Here is a 20,285-nt window from a genome sequence, read left to right as displayed (position 1 = left end):
ACAACCTGCGCTGCGCCGCCGAGGAGAACTGCCTGGCCAGGTAGGGAGCGCAGTGCGGACGGGGCGGAGCGGAGAGGAGCGGCCGGGTCATCCTTATTGCTCTGCCATAACGCCCAGCTGGGCAGGGCGGGGGCAATTGCGAACCCCCCGGGTCTGAGCATCAGCTGCTTCCAGCGCCCAGCCGCGCTGCTCCGCTCCTGCAGGCTCATTCCTAATCAGCACCAGCTTCTGCCCACGTCAGAACACGCTGATCGTTCCCGTGCCCATCTATCGGGTTTTAAGACTAGAATCTCTTTGAAAAGTATCACCAAGACCTTTAAGGGTCGCAGATAACAGCTTTGCTGACCAAGCCGGGCCCCCTCCACGCTTGGCAGTGAGGGATTTTCCTGTTTTGTTTGGAGCAAAACCAAGACGGCTGGCTGTAACTGTTTAACTGGTTTCATGCCTTATCGTGCAGAACAGATTTATTTATTTAGCAGCATCATTAACTGATGTCAGACTGTTTCCACTGCCGTGCTCTTTCTTCAGTTGCTGAAAAAGAAGAACGTGGTATAGTTAGAATCAGTATTTTTCATGCTCACTTCACAATGAAGACTACTTGAAATGTTCTTGACTAGCAAACTGGTTACAATATTCCAATATTAAAAGCAAACTACATATGTCACAGCTGTGTAAAATAGGATAAGCACAGGGCATGTGCTCAGTAATTATTTTTTCTTTTTCTTTTTTTTTTTTTTTTTTAACAACAGAATCAAGTATCTGTTCTGTGATCTTACATTCACAGCACGTTGTCTCAGTCAGCAGCAATCAGACTGTGCTCTTGGTACTCTGGCACTTTCACAGCCAAGCAGTAATCTTGCTAAAGACCTGAAGCGCTAAAGAGCCAGAGTTGGTCACCAGACTCGTGTTCACAGGATTAGAGGCAGGCCTGAATCTCACCTGGTTCTTTGTCTGATAGCAGGGGGAACTTCTGAGCACACCATGTGGAGTTCTTGTGCACGAGCTTTATGGAGGCTTTAAAGATCTATACCATTCAGTTACCTCTGAAACAATCCAAAGTATTTTGAAGTTGATGGCTCTTTTTCTTTCTTTCTCTTCCTGCATTATTATAGTTCAGCTTATCGAGCGGATGTTAGAGACTATGATAATCGAGTGCTCTTGAGATTCCCTCAGAGAGTGAAAAACCAAGGAACTTCAGATTTCCTACCAAGCAGACCTCGTTATTCCTGGGAGTGGCACAGCTGTCACCAGTGAGTGAAGTGCCTCAGTATGGTATCTTCTCATTATCTTTTTCACTAACAAATTGCCAATCATAAGGTGACGTTTTGTGGAAGCTGTGGGAATGCTTTAGCATTTGATCATTTTGTGATAGTGGTAGTCACACTTTGTAGAGCCACGTGAAAACTAAACGGGTATGAAGCTTGAATATGGAACTTAGTATAAATCTGCTACAAGTATAAGCCTCGAATCAGTTCTGGCAGTGGCACCTCCTCTTTTATATAGCCATGTTTTATGTGGGTTACTGGCTAGTTGCATGTTAGTTAAAGCAGCTGTTGAAGTTCTGAAATGTGCGTTCAGTAGCATGTTCCCTGTTACGTGTCATTCTGAGCATCCACCCGTAGTCTGTGACCTGAACTTCTTGGGTTAGCTTGTTAAGGAGTGTTCAGGTCAATATGGAATAGATGAGGTACTGAGCTGAATGATCTCCTTATCAATATCTATATCACACCTTGATCATCTTGATCTTTTCACAGAGCGGTTTTGCTCTTGAATATCTAAGGGGTTGAAAACATAGCAAAGCAAATAAAGCCCACTTTCAACATTTTGGGAGCTGGTAACACTGCAAACTTGTACTTTCAGAAAATTTGAATGCAGGATTTTGCAATCTTATTCCCATTTTGACTCTGTTCTAGCAGAACCAGTTGTAAACTACTGGACAGTTTACCTTGCTTAAAAGGTAATTCTAAATTATGGGTACATCTGTGTTAGCTTAGTATTACACCATTAAAATAATATGTAAAGTGGGCTTGACCTTAAATCTACTGGAGTTGATGGAATATTTCTCCCAGGTTACAAGGGGATTAACCTCAACTGCCTGTAGTCAGACTTGAATGAAAAAAAACAGCTATATTCAATTCTGTCAAAGAAAGACTGACACTACTAAGCTATAAATCTTATAAAACATCTTGTAAAAAGCTAAAACCAAATGAAGAAAACAAAACAAGCTTCCATAAATGCTGCACTTAACCCCCAAATATGGGGAAAAGGAAAAGACCGACAACATCCCCAACCTTGGTGATAACTAAGTTGATAAATGGATGAAATGGATGGAGATAACTTGAAATCTTCCACTGGTAGAAAAGCAGTTTCTGGCTGTGCCACTGTAGATCAGATATCATTATCCAGATGCAGAATATCTCTGATATTAATTCCAAGAAACAGAAGAAACACTGCCAACAAGAACAAAATTATCTTTTTGACAGTGAAAGAAGTCCATTTGGAAATGATCTATCACTATCAATGCCTTTGGCTAGCCACCAGTGTTAGTCATCATCTGTGAGCTGGTTTTAGTGCTCTTGATGCGCATGCTCCCGACTCGTGGGCTTCATTTCATTTTAACAACATCTTTGAAACTTTTTAAATCACCTTTTTTGTGCATCTGATGAGCTGGAAGTGTTTTCAAGGAACAGCAGCCAAATGCTGAAGAGACAAAGTCTGGATAGGTAGTACAAGTTTAGGTCTCTACCTTCTAATAAAAATCTATTTCTATAACACTGGATGTTTGAGTCAACAGTGGAAGCTAGAGCTCCCTGTGTATGAGAGGAAGAGAAATACATCAGTGTGCCTCAGTGGGAAGCATACAAATGGTTTTGAAATAGAGACCACATCAAGTGCAGAAAGATGTTGATGTCCCGACTCTGTTCTGTTAGTTCTTAACTGAGATAGTAAGATCAGTATACAAATGGTGGTTCCTTTAGGTAGGTTTCTTTTTTCCCCCAGTTATCTTATGAATGGGAGGACTGTGGAAATAAGGAAGTAAATTACTGGTTTTTTTTGGTTTTTTTTTTTTTTTTTTGGTAACAAGTAGGAAAATTCTCTGGAATGTGTAGTATGTAAGGTAAGCATTCCTAACCAGACTCTGCCTAACGGCAACATTATGAAATTTACAATTCAAGCATGAGTTATTTAATAGTTGCTATTGTTATTCTGATAACAACATTTTTTTCCTGATAAAACTGGAATTTTTGGAAAAACAGTGCTGTTAGACCATTTTTCACTTAAAAAGTTCAGACCTGACTTAAAGGATATGGCATTGTTATAATCACTGATAACTGGAATAATAAAAATAATACTTAACTGAGCAGCTTGTAGTAGGAAAATGTACTAACACATGAGTTCTATGTAATGGAAAACACCCAGACTTAACAGAAGTTGATGGAATATTGACTAAATCTGATCTGATCCATCTTTAATAACTTACCCATGGTCTAACAGGCATTATCACAGCATGGATGAATTCAGTCACTATGACTTGCTAGATGCAAGCTCGCATAGAAAAGTTGCTGAAGGACACAAAGCAAGTTTCTGCCTTGAAGATACCTCCTGTGATTACGGGTATTACAGACGATACGCCTGTACAGCACACACACAGGTAAGAGTTGGTTCAGAGATGACCAAGAGTCTTCCCAACTAATTTTTTCCTTTTTTCCTCTGCCACTGCGGGCTGTATCATCTGATGTGATAACTGGCTTGGAAATTCTCTACCGCAGGGAGCATGATGGCAACTCGGACTCTTACAGTCTACCCAGTTGCTGCCAAATGTGGGTGTCATTAAAGTGCGGAGACACTCATTACCCTTGTAGTGTGGTAAATGAAAGTTAAAACACATTTTATACGAGTTCATGACAAATAGACTGTTAGAGTTAAGTGGGCAGACTAGCCAACACCAGGACAGTGAGGATCATCAGGAGAGTAGCATGCATGGCAACCACACTGTTCCGCTTGGGAAGCCAGAAACAGTATCAAGTGATGAGTAGTTCCACGTGGCATGAGGAAATGGTTGATGGTGACTGATTTTCACAGTGTAATAATTGAGGATATCCAGAAGAATGTCTGGACAACAGCTTCAAATAGGGAGAGGTGCTCTTTTAACATGGGAATAAATTACAGAACTCCTTGGCATAGGGTGTTGCAGGGACCAAAAGTATCTACATGAGTTAAAAAAAGATTTAGGCAAAATGGAAGGTGTTAAACATGATAATCTGTGTCTCAAATATTGTTAAATGCCTGGTGGAGGGACTTTGCCTGGGTAAAGGACCTCACAGCTCCTGTTCTTACACTGTTTTTTCCTCAATCCTGTGCTGCTGATAACTGTCATAGATGTGACATTGAGCTGGACTGACCAGTGGTTTAATTTAGTGTGGCCATATTGTGAGCTTGAATCCCTTATTCTGCAGTTTTTAATTTATGAGGTTATGTTATTACAGAGAAATGACAGCCATACTTGACTGGCTGACAAGTACACATTTGAATTTTAAATATAATGAATGATCTACACTACACAGAGGCTTTGAAGAGGTTTTTAAAACATGTTTTCTCGTTTTGTAGACTATGACATCTAACTAAGCAATGCGTGTATTTTACAGCTGGAGTATTTGTGTCACTAGAATAATGCCTGTGTCAGCATTTCCACTGGAAGCCTATATTTCAGAGATTTGCAATTTTCCTCCAGCCTCAGACTTGGCACATAGATGAGAGTCTGAGCTGATCACCAGCTGGGTCAAGAGGGAATTCTTGCAAGACTTGGATTTTGTGTAGTCTGTGTTACTAGGATGTATCAGCTTTCCGTAAAGCAATCTGTATGAGCCATGGTGAAAGGTGCCAAGGTTGAATTACTGATAAATTCATGTATGGGGATTGCTATTAAAGATCCTCGTCAACAAAGAAGTTTTCAGATGTGTCAGGAAGAAAGACAGCATTTTTAGTTCTACGAGAATTCTTACATCTCTGTGTCAGCCTGAAGAAAAGCCCCTCTGGGCCACTTCCCTGCAAAACTAGATGTGAAAATAGCCTTTTCTGTACCCAGAGGCAGCATTTAGGCACACTATATCTAGCAAAAAGGTGCATTGTTCCTAAGTGCAGTGATGATTTCCAGCACAGGCGAGCAAACTCATCCTCAAGAACATCAAAAGTGACCTACTTGAAATTTGCAGATATTTAGGCCCAGGCTTTGGTCAAGATTGATTTTATTCTTACTTTGTAAATATGACTGAGTAGTTCCATCAACATTGTTTAACATTGTAACAGTAGTGTAACATAAAAAATAATGAAATACAGATAAGATACAGACTTTTAAATATTCAACCCTATGTTTTCCTGTGAAACGTGATGTTGTGCTGTAAAATGTGCTGTTTTCTGTGAGGTTTCTCCTGGCTCATTTGTATTTGGGCAGGTGTGACTGTTAGGGAAGGGTAAGGAGGCAATGCCAGCATTCTGTCTTGCAGAGGTGGGCAGTGTGGCAGTGCTCCTGCCTTGCGGCTCAGTGCCTTCTGCTCAGGACGCCTTGCTGACTGACCATCCCTGCACCACAGTGGTCATCAGAAGCACAGCTAGAGGAAAATGGAAATTAGACGTGGCTAAGCAAGAGTGCTTTCCAAAATTAATACTTCCACATAATTGTTGAATTTAAACAACAGATAAAACATGGGTTTTATCTGTTCACAGATAAACACCTAGCAACAGTATAGCAGTTTCTTACACAAGAGCAGTAGTACAGTGTTTTCTGCACAAGTGGCACGTTAAACCTCTGCGTGCTAGGTCAGGTATTCAAATAAAATGCTTAGAAGAGATAAAACGCATTCCCTCTAGTAATTTTAATTTTTCTTACTGAGACACTGTGATGCTTAAGTGTACTTTGGTCTCAATGTTGCTAATGTATGGAAGGTTAGTCTTCCTTAAAGAGATTTTGACACCTCTCTCACTCCATTTTTAAGGGATTGAGTCCTGGCTGTTATGACACTTACAATGCTGACATAGATTGCCAGTGGATTGATATCACAGATGTGAAACCTGGAAACTACATTCTGAAGGTAAGGACTTAGGGAAAGGCAAGTTGTTTTGTTTTGTTTTGTTTTTTCCCTTCTTTCCTTCCTCCCTCTCCCCCCATCCTCCAAAATACAAATCATGTGTGTATGTCCTTCTGAATGTAAAGCTACCAACCAAGATATAACACACTGCTTTCTTCCCTTAAGGTCAGTGTAAACCCCAGTTATTTGGTACCTGAATCTGATTACTCCAACAACATAGTACGCTGTGATATACGCTACACTGGCCACCATGCATATGCCTCTGGCTGTACAATTTCACCGTAAGTATATTTCTTTTTGACTGTTTTGTGTTCACCGTACTGAAGTTGACATTCAGATTTATGGAGATTAGAAATTTTGTGGCTTTAAGGATCTAATTCGAAGTTCAGATGGTGCATTTTAAAGATCTTTTTTGGCAAGAAAGTTGGGAATCATTACGTTGCTGTTGTTAACTACATAACTTGAGAATACTGACCTGTCGTAAATAAATGTTTGCATTACTTAGCATTAATTTTTAAAAAATACTAAATAATATTTTTGAAAACAATCTTGAGTGAGAACTTTGCTTCTGAAGTCTTCTTACTGGGATATGTGACACTTGACAGTAGCTACTACTGCCTGAGCAGTCACTATGTCTGGTGCAAGTCCTTCTTTGTATTTGCACTAAAATCTTTGTTCTCATTCAATGCCCACTTAGTGCATTCAGACAGAACTGTTGAGCAGTTAAATAGCTCTCAAAGCGTTTTGTAAAATCCCACGCTTGTGTGTGAACTTTGCTGCTGTGTGTGCAATGGCTGTGTTTCCTATAACAGCCATTCCACATACTGTGTTGACAGCTCTTCAAAAGTTTAAACAGTGCTGCAACTATGCTGGTCTCATTTTTTTTTTTTTTTTTTTTTTTTTTTTTTCCTCTGAGAAGGCGGATTCACATTTAATTAGTGTTCTTACTTGTAGATCTGCTGTAGCTTAGTAGCTGTGGAAGATGCACACAAAAAACAATTGTTCTGTAACACAGTAATGAGCAGTTCCCAGGTGCTGCATTAGTTTCACATATACAACATTTATTCCATGAAATTCCAGAGCAATGAACGCTAAATGACAGCATGGTCTACTCTAACAGCATCAGTGAAATAAACATAGTGTGAATACTGATCAGTTAGCCTTACAAAGGTATTAGGAAACAGGTGATTAATGGAGGCTAAAATGAGAAACTTTCTTCTCAGTCCAGCAGGGAGGTCTGTATTTATAATCACACTCAGGTCATGAATGCAGTAAGTTAAATGGCATCAGCCTAATTCTTTCTTTGTTCTCACTGTATGGTGGTAAGGCTTGCAGGAAACTGGCAGAGCAGATGCCCTACAGGACAGAGTAATTAATGATGGGCCAGTAGAAGGAGTTTTAAAAGCATTTATGTGTAGCAGAGGTGACTGTTACTTCAGCAAAGATAGCTTCTTTCTATTCACTCACATTCCAATGGAAGAGAAATTTATGCTTTATTCCTTAACTTCATGGTTTCCTTATCTTATTAGTAAATGTAATCAGATAGATGCTGGTGAGAAGACAAAATTTCTTCTGCCGGTTTTGAGCTGCACCTTCAAGCTGATGAAAGCATATTTACCAGACTTTTTTTTTTTTTTTTTTTTTTTGGCCATTTGCATGACACTGTTTCTTTTCCTTTAACAGGTACTGAGAGAGATACAAGAAAATGGATGAGACGGTGCCAAATGTTTTGAACTGAAGTATCATTATATAAATTTCCATAAGATGTAAACAGTATAGAAGCAAAATACAGAACATACACACGTACACCCACACACATTGTGATTCTGAAGCACGTTGGCTGCTTCTTATCAAAGTCTGAAACTGGATTTTAGGCATTTGAATTGGCATTATGTTTCTAACTATTGAAATGTGTGGATCTGGTGACTCATGCACAGATATTCTTAAATTTTGAAATATTAACTCATTCACAAAAAAAAAAAAAAAAAAAACCAACCCAAAATATGAGCATTTTTTAACTCCTGCATATTTGGAGTTCAGGTGATGATAGATAGACTTCAGTCAGAATATTACTGGTGAATGAGTTGAGCATATTCTAAAAGGTAGCAAATCTTTCTGTAAAGTGAATTAGGTAAAATGCAATAGAAAGCACTAACGCCAGCTATCTCAGAAAGCACCAGAAGGAAAAACTGCTTGAGAGTAATCCCATTGTAACCATTCAAACAAAACTTGCTGGGACATTGTTGATACGAATGAGAAAAGTATGTTCAGTTTGAGGGATATTAACATATAGCAGAGAAATACATATATCTATATCTATCTATCAGTTATACCCCGACAAGAAAAGTTACGTTTACATTTTTAATACGTTAGAAGTTTTACCATTTTCTTAAGTCAAAAGCAGATGGGGGTTTTGAAAGAAACCTTTCATCCACAGAAACGAATTAAAGAACTTATCCACCTTTCTATGTCAAAGAGATTTTTCAAGGTGGGGCTTTTGAAAGACTTCTGCACACATAATGTGGATAGAAATGACTACCTGTCAAGAAGAGGGCTCGCAGAGATGATGAAGAGTCCCTGGTGTAGTCATCTGTGAGAAACAGCCCATTTGAACAGGTTAGCCATCAGCACAGGCTGTTTACTCAGATGGCACCACAAAATAAAAGCAGGTCAGAATCTCTAGCATGGTATTTTCATTGTGAGAAAGCCTAATGCCTACTTCCCCCTTAAGTACTGCATTTGGCTGTTGAAATTTGTATCTTGGAATTCAGTTGATAAAAATGAAAATACAGAGGGAGAACGAAAGTAAATACATTAAGAATCCTAACTTAGGCTGTTCAGGACCCAAGCATTGTTAAGGGGAAAAACTTCCAGCCCACATCAATTTTTTTCACTGATCTTCTTACTGGTGCTGGGTACACCACCCCTCCTCCCATCCCCAAATTATTTTGCATTTGCAGTGCACCTTGCTGTAAGCTACAGTAGCTGTGATTCTGTTTTTAAACTGTGAAATAACATATCACAAGGGGATCTCATGCTTTCTTTCGGAAGATTTCAGATCACGTAAAATGAAGGATCTACTTTTGAAACAATGACCTGGAAGTACTGATTGGTGTTGGTGATGTTTAAGTAGCAGTTCCAAATACCTAACGAAACGTGAAATCTCACTATCATATACGTATATACATATACATATATATATATTATATATATTATATATATATATATATATGATATATATATTTGTATATTTTAAATAGCGTGTTATTCAGAATAGTTGGAGAAAAAAACTGAGGAATATGTATGGTTTTTGATCACTGCTGAGAATACTTCAGGCAGTATTTGGAAGCATATTATGCAGTTGAACCCTATGAACTCCATTTTGGAAGTTTTATCAGTTGTTATGATAGCTGTTAAGAATCAGTGTGTTCTTTATTGCATGTATTTATTTCGGGACTATAAAGTACTTCCACCTTAATCATGATTAGGTTATGCTTGTACAGCTAGTTGGTATGCTGAAGAAGCATCTAAGAACCAATAACCCTGTTTTTACTACCCAATGTTTGAAGTGTGTCCTGAATGCAATTAAAGACTGCAGGTCCCTTTTTCGTTTGTTCAGAGATCCATTTCAGCAATCAGCTACCACTGTGGGCCCCAAACAGGAGCAAAATTTGGAAAGCAGATTTCTTAGGAAGCCATGCATCTGAAAAGCAAGGGCCTGATTCCAGTTTAGGCTTCTGAAATCTCAGCTCAAAGAGCTTTTAAGATAAAGAGATGCAAATGCATTCACCTTTCTAGAAACTTAGGTCAGAATTGGGGTGAAAGTCCTGACAGCAGCTTGTGCAATAGACACACAAGCTACTACTGTAATGGAAGCTGAGCTGTGGTGGGCACAGACTGCTTCCTGGTAAGAGGTGGTGTGCTCTTACTTCATGGTGCTTGACACTGAATGTGGGATAAGAGAGTGCTAACTGGACACAGAGAAGCTGAGGAGTTTCTCCCTCAGTTTTCAAGGCAGTACCCTGCTTTCGTATCTATATCCAAACTACTTGCGGAACTCCATTGAGGTCAGCAAGAAGCCAGAGGAGCTTAAGCATCCTGTGTAGGTGGAGCGTGTTGTAGTACTGGACTTGGACCTTTCAGTGGGAATGGCCTGGTTCAGAAAGGTGCTGAACACCATAACTGAGTATTGGGGATATTGTGGTTACAGAGATGTAGCTCTTTTCAGTAGCAAAATGTTTTATTTGTTTTAAAGTGTATGTTAAGGAACATGACATAATGTACATTAGCACAAACGCTGCCTAAGATAACATGAACAATCTATCTAGAAAAGCAAGAGATTTTAGGATTAAAAAAAATGAAGAAATGTGACTTTAACTTACCCTGTTTAACTATAGTTAATCACAATGCAGTAGAAGAGTTGATTGCATAGCAAGTGTAGAAGCATTTCTCAATAGGGGAGTGCCAGCCACTATCTTCAGTATCTTGGCTTTGCAGTTGTGCCCCCAATATCTTAACTATTTTCATACGGGAATATATTTAAGAAATTACATACATTTTTGTTGAAAACCATTTATAAAGAACAGTTTTGATAACATCTTATTTTATAAAGCGAATTCTGTTTTGGAACCCTTTCTACCAGGTGTTTTAAAAGGAGTCTTTGGGAGCAGTATCAGACAAATGGCAGTACAAAATCACTGCTGTGTAGTCCCATATTTTCTTTGAAATGTGAGAACATTAAAGATATGTGTGAAGCAATTGCCTCCCACATTTTGGGTCTTCAGATGAAAACTGCGCATAGGGAACATACTGTGTACCAGACTCTCTGCAGAAGGGGTTCATTAAATATTTTTTTTAATCCTGAAATATATTCACTATTTGAATACTTCTAGACAGAAATATGACAAAAACGACAGATTGGTCACCATCTGAACCAGCATATTGTGTAGATGTTTTTGCGTTGGTGAAAGTCTACTCATTTTCTCTCTGCTCCAAAGTTTACTATGCAGTGTTGAATGGGTGCAAACACCAAATGTACCTTAGTCACTTATGTGTTGTTTGTACTGTACTCATTCAAACCAGCAGGGTGAATTTCATAAATGAGACAACTAAAGGTGGTTTATCCTGTGTCTCACATTTATGCTGACATGGCATTTTTCATTTTCTCCAAATCCTAGAAGGTGCTGAAAGGTTTTAACTTGAATTAAAACCAAAGAGTATGCTATGGGGAGGTTACTATTATGCAACTAACTGCTACAGATTCAGTGAAATGCCACTTGTTTTTGCAACTTTTTTGAAGTTTTCATTATTTCCTTCACTTTTCTTCCAAAAGTCTTGACTTCAGAAAAACTTTGCATCTTTATCTGATGAGTTCTTATTTATAATATTCAGACACTAGCTTTGTATTCCTTATTGCACTTTCATATTCTTGTTACATGCCCGTATTATGGTTGCAAGTTTATGTGAAAATGACTTGAATAAAGTTTTTCAAGCGTTCTACTTGTCTGAGTACTTAATGCAGGAAATCATCATAGGCCATATCTAATGAGAAAGCCTCAGTCAAAGGTGTGTGTGTGTGCATGAACAAGAAAATGGGGAAGGTGCTGTTGCCTGGAAAAAACAGGAAAAGAAAAGATGCAATGATGATGACTACCTCTTGTACTACACAAAAGCTTAATAAGTGAAGGCATAACAGCGTAAGATATGGCTTGTTTGGACACAGCCCTCGTTGATAAAGTTTCCCTTTACCAACTCAGCTGTCTCTGTAGGAACAGCAGCTCAGAAACCACTGTAAGAATTTCTGCATTAAAAACTTTACTCATATGAAAAAAATGTTTGAGCAGTCTGTAGTAGATGGTCAATGCAATGCAAAAGAATTAACGCACTGAACACTCACTTACTCCAAAAACATTTAATCCCTTATTTACATTTTTGAATACAGATCAACATCCTGCTGCCTCTGCAATCTGTGTGCTAAACTGGTGAAATATGCTGAATTATGAAACATCTCTGCTCCCTTCACTGAGGGATTAATGCAGAATATGGTTAAAAACGTTGAAATGTTCTAACTTTCTTGACTTTGGGCAAATGCAGACAAAAATGATGTCATACGCTATGCAGTTCATAAAGTAAATGTAGAATTATTTGAGATAGACATGTGGTGGTGTTTCTAAAATTTAACGAAATGATTACAGTTAGAGCTAAGAGCTTCAAACTAGGAATTCCTGCAAGCACTACCCATGGAGTGTAGAACTCAGTGGATCTGACTCCACGTGAAAAGGCAGTCAGAGCAACGACACATCCGATTGTTGTGGCAGTCTTTTAAAAAAATACTGATAAATCTGAGCTTGTTTGAAGTGAAAACACCGTGCACCTAAAAGCACTCTGCGAGTGTTTGACACAGGGTGAGAACATCTCTGCTGCTGACACAGGGTGAGAACATCTCTGCTGTAGTACAGTAATGGAGTGGAAAGCTTGATTCTCCAGGATTCTTAATCTTACAATCAGAGTGAATTATCTTCCCATATCACTAGAAAAATAAATTGGTCATACTTTGAGAGAGGTCGCAGCCTAAACGATGTCACAAACCAGGTTAACATCATGTACATATGGAAAATATTGCCACCATGAAGAAAAAATGTTTTGAACTTTTATCAACAAGTTCCAGTTGAGTTTATCAGCTCACAAAAAATCACCCAGCTGCATATAATAAATATTATCAAGTCTCAGCCATCAGCACTCATTTGTACACTGCTCAGCACATTAAGGCTGTGATCCAGGTGAGTCACCGAGCACCAGCTACAAGTAGTAATGGCCTATTAAAATCTGAAGCAATGCCAACAACCTAATCTCCCTCCTCTCATTCATGTTCAACTTATCTTTTTTCTTTTTTTTTTTTAAATAGGAGCTCAGAAGTTCAGTCATGTTTCCGAAGAGGAAAAAAAGATGTTTTGATAAACTAGGTTTCCTTCAGGAAGAATTCTATGGGCACAAATTACAGCTGCAAGAATGTAGTAAGAAATCTGCTCAAATGCCAAGACAAACTAATGCTCTTAGATCTCCTAGCACATGCAGAAAAGCACTTTAGAACATACGCAAAAAGACATTTTGTTTCAAACTATTTGCACTCCTTAACTTTTTAGTCTTTAGAGTGAATCAACTCTTAAAATATGATGCTCATCTACTCAAGGACAGATCAACCATCCATTAAAAAGTATATTAGAACCGATGACAGCAAACAAAAGAAATTCTTCTGGCCCTTCACTGGAACCAGAGAAGTCACATGTCAAACATTTGTTTGGAATAGCATTTGACTAGGATTACTTATTCATTTATTTATCTTAGGCATTAAGGATCAGCATTTCCATCTGGAAAACTGGAGGAGTTTGCATGTGGCATGACTTTTTCTACAAAAGATTATCCTTCCCTACAAGAGAACAATAAAAATGCTTTCTCATTTTCACGTTTTATTGTGATGCTTCTAGCTTTAGATTTGATGTCATTCAAGATGGTACATTAAAAATAACAGCAACAAAAAGCACTGGGAGATGGAAGGATATATGAATTTCCTGTTCTTCTCAGCATCAGTGCAATTCAGGAAGATAATACCACACTTACAGACATTTGGCCTGAGGGGCAAAGTCATACGTGGATAATAATAATCCAAGGAACCACTGTAATATTTAGCTTACAACAACTGAACACAGTAAGAGGATGGGCAGAAATACTGGGATATAAGTATTAAGATACAAAGTCTACCGGAGGGAGGAGGGAGGGAGACATAGTGGCGGTCACACTGTGTTAAAAAAAACCTAACCTTGTTCCTCCCATTGGGCTGTAACATCATGGTAAATAGAATATACTGAGGAATTACACAGCGACTGCATTTTTACATGCTTCCAGTAACTGCTTTAACCAACAGATGGTAGTCACTAAGTCTCTGCTTGACTCATTCCTCTGAGTATTACAAAATCACAAGGAATTGATGAGGTTGGCATGGTCCTCCAGAGGTCATCAGGCTCAACTCTTCTATTCAAGCAGGGTCACCTAGAGCAGCTTGCACAGGACCATGTCCAGATGGCTTCTAAGTACCTCTGAGGATGGAGACTCCACATCTTCTCTGGACAACTTGTGCCAGCACCGGACCTCTTACAGTGACAAAGTTGTTTCTTTTGTACTGAGAAAAGTCTGTCTTGATCTTCTTCCCCTCCCAGTAATTACAAACACTGGTAAGATCCTCCAAGCCTTCTACAGACTGAACTGTCCCAGCTCTCAGCCACTCCCTGTATGTCAGATACTCTATTTCCTCTATCATATTGGAGATCCTTTGCTGGACTTTCTCCATTGTGTCCACATCTTTTGTACTGCAAAGTCCACAACTTCCAGGGACTGGGATAGATACAGGCTCACCTGTGCTGAACAGAGAAGAAAGATCACTTCTCCAAACTTGCTGCTCCTCTAAAAAGGAGTTGGACATCTCTACTATTAGGATGAATTGCTGGCTCGTGGTCTGCTGGTATTCACCGGAAACCCAAGTCCTTTCCTGCAAGCAGCTTTCCATCCCATTTGCATCCAGCACAGACTACTGTACAGTGTTACTGCTCTCCAGAGGCAGCGCTTTCCATTTTCCTTAACTAAGCTTCACAAAGTTTAAACTTTCCCTCTGATCACTTCTCTAGCCTGTCCATGTCCGTCTGAACGGCAGCACAACCATCTGGATTATAAGCCATTCCTGCCAGTTGTGTATATGCACTCTGTCCTGTGATCCAGTTCATTAATGGAGATGTTAAATACTACTAAGCTCAGTACTGAACCACTAGTTACCTCTCTTCAGTTATGTTGGCTATGTGCTATTCAAAACCTTTGGAGCTCAGCAGGTCAGCAAGTTTCTGGTTCACCTCATTATCAATTTATGTAGTCCATATTAATGCAGTTTGTCTATAGGATGTCATGGGAAAGAACAACAAAAGCCTTATTAAAGTGGAGATAAACAACATCTCCCCAACATCTCCTTCCCTATCCAAAGTGACATTCAAAGGGTTAAAAAAATTCTTTTCTCACCATTATAAGCACTTAATAAACCTATCAGGTTGCAGCTTAACATGTAGGAAAACAGATTGCTTTTTCACAGAGTTCAATACATAGGACAGACTTCTCCAAGAGATGAGAGGTTACACAAGTTGTAACGGATTTTACAGTAGACAAATCTGCGGAAGAGATATCTATTGAGGATTATCAAACACAGTAAACTACCACATCACAATAAGTCCCTGAGCTACAACACCAGAAGGCAGGAGAATCTTAGAATGATGTACCACTGCCTGCTTCCACTAAACCTATACATATAGCATCCCTCTTTTTGACTTGTTTCAATTAAGCTGCAGAAAACATCCCTGAAGAAACATACTAAATAACTAAAGATTTTTGTCCAACAGTATCTTTTTATATACATTATATTTGTTTAACTATCAACAACATCTAATAAGAAAGATGATTTCTAACTGTACAAGTGCAAGAAACGCAGACCACCCAGATACAATCTCCAGGGCAGGAGTACTAAAGACACTCAGTATCTCAAAGCAGCAGTACAACCCAAGAACAACAAAGACCACAATTTAACAGGCCAGTATTTTATTGCTACCCAGAACATGTGCATTACTAATTGGCTTTCATACCCAACTGGCACATTCATGAATTTGTAAAGTCTGTTCAAGTTTAAGAGATTTCTTTTCCTCATCAAAGATGTTATTTGATAATACAGACCTAGGATTATCACTTCAGTAGTGGTATTCTTACCTATAACTTTAGATCCAGTCCTTAAGTACTTAAAAGTACATTTTTACAAAAATAAAACTTCAGAGAATCTGTATTACTCCTACATGGCACAGATGATGTTCTTAAAATCCATTCAGTCATGGTGGGGTGTATTCCATAAACAGTGGCATTATGGAATTGGAATTATCAAGACACCCAAACATGGATTAATGGGCATAAATTCTTGAGAAATGTAAAATATTATTTAAGTGAAGATTTCTACACTGTTTTCTGTCCACACTACCAAGAATTGTTCAAATTCCAGTTTTCACCACTGACAAAAACACTGTAAGATGCAAATTTATAATAATCATATTTTACAATCTCAATTTATATACAATCTAGTCTTCAAATTTAATCTTTTTGCCCTGGAATGCTGTAATTTGTGACATTTGTTCCCGACGTCTCCTGCTTGCTTCCCATGAAGGATGAAGAGGCTGCTCCAAACGTGGATTCTTACCATCATGTTTAAGAATGGAGGTTTTTGCAAATGATTGTTTTTTGGGCTGTGGTTCCTTTTTAAGAAGAGCTGTGTAAGAAGCATAGCATGAAACTTTAAGTACATCATGAACCTTCATAAAAATATGCTAAGACAACCTCGAATTTGTAGACATTTTCAGTAACCTATTAATTAGCCATGGGGTACATATTCATTTGAATGTTCACAGTAAGATTTTCTCACCTTCCAGCCCCATCAGTTGTCACTTGGTAAGCTACAGTACAGTTTAAGATTTATTATGATAGATCATTTTGAAAATATATGCAGACATATATTCATCATAGTCTTAACTTTTTTCTTCACAGTAAGTCAGTCAGGAACTATGCAACTTAATTCATTATTATTGAAAAGACCCCCGTGACTTAACAAATTCCTGTGTGGAATCAGATACCATATACTACCACAGCTGATGGTGGTGACTATGTTGAAAGAATTTTTGTAGCTGAGAATTTGCTCTACTAAATAGTCTCATTATGCTTTTTCTATCTGTGGTAATTTCCATGGAAATAAATAAGAGACATGACTTCCAGAGCAACATACATACAAAAAAATACAGAGAAATTAAAAATACTACTCACAAGATATACTATGTGTTAAATACAGTAATCTGTTTATGCTTACCTGTGCACAGATAACATTAACTGCTCAAGGTAAACACAAACAGAAAAGCATTTTCCTGTATGCACCTGTCTTTATCCATTAATATGCAAAAATAAGAAATAGCAAGCAAAATCCACAAATCAAAGTGAAAGCTAGAAAACCTGATAATTTTAACAACATTTGTCAAAGTACATGCCAGAAAATTGAAACAAACAAACAAAAAAGAGCCTAGCAATATTATATACCAGAGGAAAGAAAATCTCAAGTTATCTTTGTTCCCACAACTGTACCAGGTTAAGTAATACATACCTGTTTGTCTGTTTTTGACAGGTTGGTCTTTTGTGTTTCTGAAAATAAAAATACAACTCAGCATTACTCAAGAAATTTCTAAGATGATACACAAATGGAGAACTGACTTCACTAAAACACTTGTGGAATGACTTTTCAAGCATCATAGGTAAAAATCACGTATTGTTTTTATTCTTTGTTAATCAAGGAATTAAAAAAGAAGTACTTCAATACTGATTAGATTCGTATACAGTTTTAGGAATCCTAAATGTATGCCAGTGCTGATGTGAGTATCTCTATTATAATGTGAAAAATCTCTAAACATCACAAAAGCACAACGAGACTGCAGAGTAGTTTACATGAAAGCATTCTGAGCTGTAATTGACTGAAATTCTCCTTGTTTGGTAACTGCTACAAAAAATTATAAATACAGTCATTGCTGGAAAGGAGGGAGATAGTGAAGAATAAAGCAAGAGGAAAAGGCTTACCTTCTGTTTTGGGATTTCTGATTGCAGGTAGACAAAGAAGTACAGAACACTGATTCCAGCTTCCCAGCTTTATCATGCGGTTTTCCTTCCATGATCCAATTCTGCACTGTTCCAGATACTGTACTCTTTTCTTCCTTCAATATATTTTTCTGAAGTGTATTCTTTTCTTTTACTGAAGAAACATCATTAACTGCTGCTGTTTTCTTCTTTCTTTTTGCTTTGCCAATGAAGAAATCATCATTGCTATCACTATCAGAATTTGATGTCTGATTATAAAACCTCTCTTCAGTACTATCATCAAAGTATTCCTCTTCACTATGTTGTTCCAGGTCACTATCATCCCTAATTATTTGTTTCACTGCAGTTAATTTGTTCATGCTCACATTTTCTTTCCTTTTTTTACAGACAAGTTTCTTTCCTGTCTGAGTGACTGCTTGTATTTCTACTGTCTCAGACGAAAACTCTTTTGGAATTCTCTCCATTTCCATAATTTCCTGTTCAGGTTCACTCTCACTGAGTTTATCAGCTCCTCCTACAGTTCCCATTTTCACACTCATTTTTGTTTTATCTTCAAATCCTTGCCGATTTTGAACTAGTTTAAGAACATGTTCATTCAAATTTTGTGCTGATTTAGGCTGAGCTTCTGGCTTCTTTTCTGAAGGATTGGCTTTACCTGGGTTTTGTCTTGCATCCTTAAAAGCTTTTACAGCAGCTACAAGAGGGGTAGAAGAAAAGTAATTTGTTACTGCTACACTTGAATTAAGTACACAAGCTATTTTAATGAAATAAAACATTTTTCTAAGTTAAATTTATTGCACTGAGTGAACATATTTTGAATGCTTTTATCAACCTTTCACCGAATAGGTGGAGCAAATAACGCCTTGCAGTACAGCATCAACAAGTGAGGAAAACAATCTGAAATCATTACCACCTAGACATGCTGTTTTTGAAACTGGGTTGAACTAGGGAAGCTTAAAAAAGTGACTTGTAGACCTGGTACAACAAGGGGGAACAGTTTTAAACTAGGAGAGGGGAGATTCAGGTTACATGTTAGGTATTAATTCTTTATTCAGAGGGTGGTGAGGCACTGGAACTATTCAGAGAAGCTATGGATGCCCCATCGTTGGAGGTGCCCAAGGCAGATTCAGTGGGGCCCTGGGCAACCCGATCTGGTGGGTGGCAATCTGCCCATGGCAGAGGCTGGGGACTGGGCTTTAAGGTCCTTTCCAACCCAAGCCATTCTGTGATTCTGTGATATGACTCCATGGTTCTTTCAGTTACCTTGAAAAGTTATAATGCTTCTTTTTCCTTAGTATCTGCTCGTTGCCAGTTCAGTCTTATTTAGTATGCCATATGGTGTACTGCCACACATAAACCCATGGTGGCAACTTGTGGTACTGTAGCTTGTCAAATTGGTTACAGGGGCTGGTATACTTTTCCTTCAACAGTGGTTGTTCATAACAGGAGTTAACATGAGCAAAGTGGCACATGGACAAGTTACTAAGTCAAAACAAGTTAATACATTGTTTCATACCCTTAAGTTCAGCAATTTTGGGTTTCAGAAGGGGGTGTGTTGCAAGTCTTGCAAGAGCTCGCTCATTTGCAGTGGACTTTGGCTATAAAAAATAAAATACATAAAATAAGCAGAATAATACTTACAGGATAGGTCATGCTACAATGCATATTAATGTGATTCTGGAATACTAAATGAACAAGAAGAAAAGGTTATAACAATGTAATATTTGAGTATTTCTTAGCTTTCCTGTATTATCATAATTCTGAGGAAAAATCTGATTGCAAAAACCTGTCAGGAACACAACAGATGTAATTCTGCAATTTATCATGTACTGAAGAGGCATAATACAATTTTTACTTTAAAAGAACTAATCACATTCTATATTCTGTTTCTGCCATATATATTCTGGAATATTTTACATTCTGTTTCTTATAGGTGTAAAATAAGTTGATGAATCCCTTGATTTTGATGAAAGAAGAAATTAGCACTGTATTGGTAGAAGCTGTTTGGCATGACAGAATAGAGCAGCTTGTAAGAAGTACCATTAGTGTGGGAAAATCTCATAACAGGTATGGAAGCGTTATACATTAAATGTGATGTAGAGGCAAGGACAAACTCCCTCAAATGTAATGTGGTAGAACAACAGAATTACACAGACTGGCTCAAAGACCAAATATGATCTCAATGCTTCAATCTGAAGAAAAAGGAGAGAAGCAGGAATTGCTTTCACTGTTGAATTCATCTAGAATTCACTGGTACTAGCTATTGTATTTTCAGGCTCTTGTCATGACTCTGCTTCAAGAACAAAACAAGAGATATCTGAGACTTTTTAAAGGACAGCCTTGTCTTGGTTTTACTTGAGAGGGAAGAACTGTGGTGTGCAAACAAGCTCACTATAAAGATTTATTTACAGCTGCAGCAGAACTTGTGAGAAAAAAAAAAACAAAAAAACACCTTCTTCCTAGTGGTACTGTATGGATGTATTTATAAACTGT

The 20,285-nt window shown here is 38.1% G+C and overlaps 2 protein-coding genes across 2 annotated transcripts in view; one reads left to right on the top strand and one right to left on the bottom strand.

Annotated features, from left to right (window-relative positions):
* LOX (lysyl oxidase) overlaps window positions 1–6,371 on the top strand; it is a 7,169-nt gene extending 798 nt beyond the window's left edge. Inside the window, 5 exon segments of the mRNA XM_042829383.1 lie at window positions 1–40; window positions 1,113–1,250; window positions 3,496–3,652; window positions 5,994–6,089; window positions 6,252–6,371. Coding sequence (XP_042685317.1) covers window positions 1–40; window positions 1,113–1,250; window positions 3,496–3,652; window positions 5,994–6,089; window positions 6,252–6,371 — 551 coding nt within the window.
* Window positions 6,372–13,535: 7,164 nt separating this feature from the next.
* Window positions 13,536–20,285, bottom strand: part of SRFBP1 (serum response factor binding protein 1) — a 64,830-nt gene continuing 58,080 nt past the window's right edge. Inside the window, exons 5-8 of the mRNA XM_042829411.1 lie at window positions 19,309–19,390; window positions 17,775–18,486; window positions 17,308–17,345; window positions 13,536–16,428 (exon numbers count right to left, since the gene is read on the bottom strand). Of these exons, the coding sequence (XP_042685345.1) occupies window positions 16,241–16,428; window positions 17,308–17,345; window positions 17,775–18,486; window positions 19,309–19,390 (1,020 nt within the window). The 3' untranslated portion in view covers window positions 13,536–16,240. The remainder of the gene's footprint in view (window positions 16,429–17,307; window positions 17,346–17,774; window positions 18,487–19,308; window positions 19,391–20,285) is intronic.

This window comes from Centrocercus urophasianus, unplaced genomic scaffold, assembly GCF_019232065.1.
Source record: "Centrocercus urophasianus isolate 14NV4802_14NV808 unplaced genomic scaffold, USGS_Curo_1.0 seq_31, whole genome shotgun sequence".
In the NCBI taxonomy this organism is placed as follows: domain Eukaryota; kingdom Metazoa; phylum Chordata; class Aves; order Galliformes; family Phasianidae; genus Centrocercus; species Centrocercus urophasianus.
Note: the sequence above shows the minus strand (reverse complement) of the source record. Positions and strands in the feature narration are given on the sequence as shown.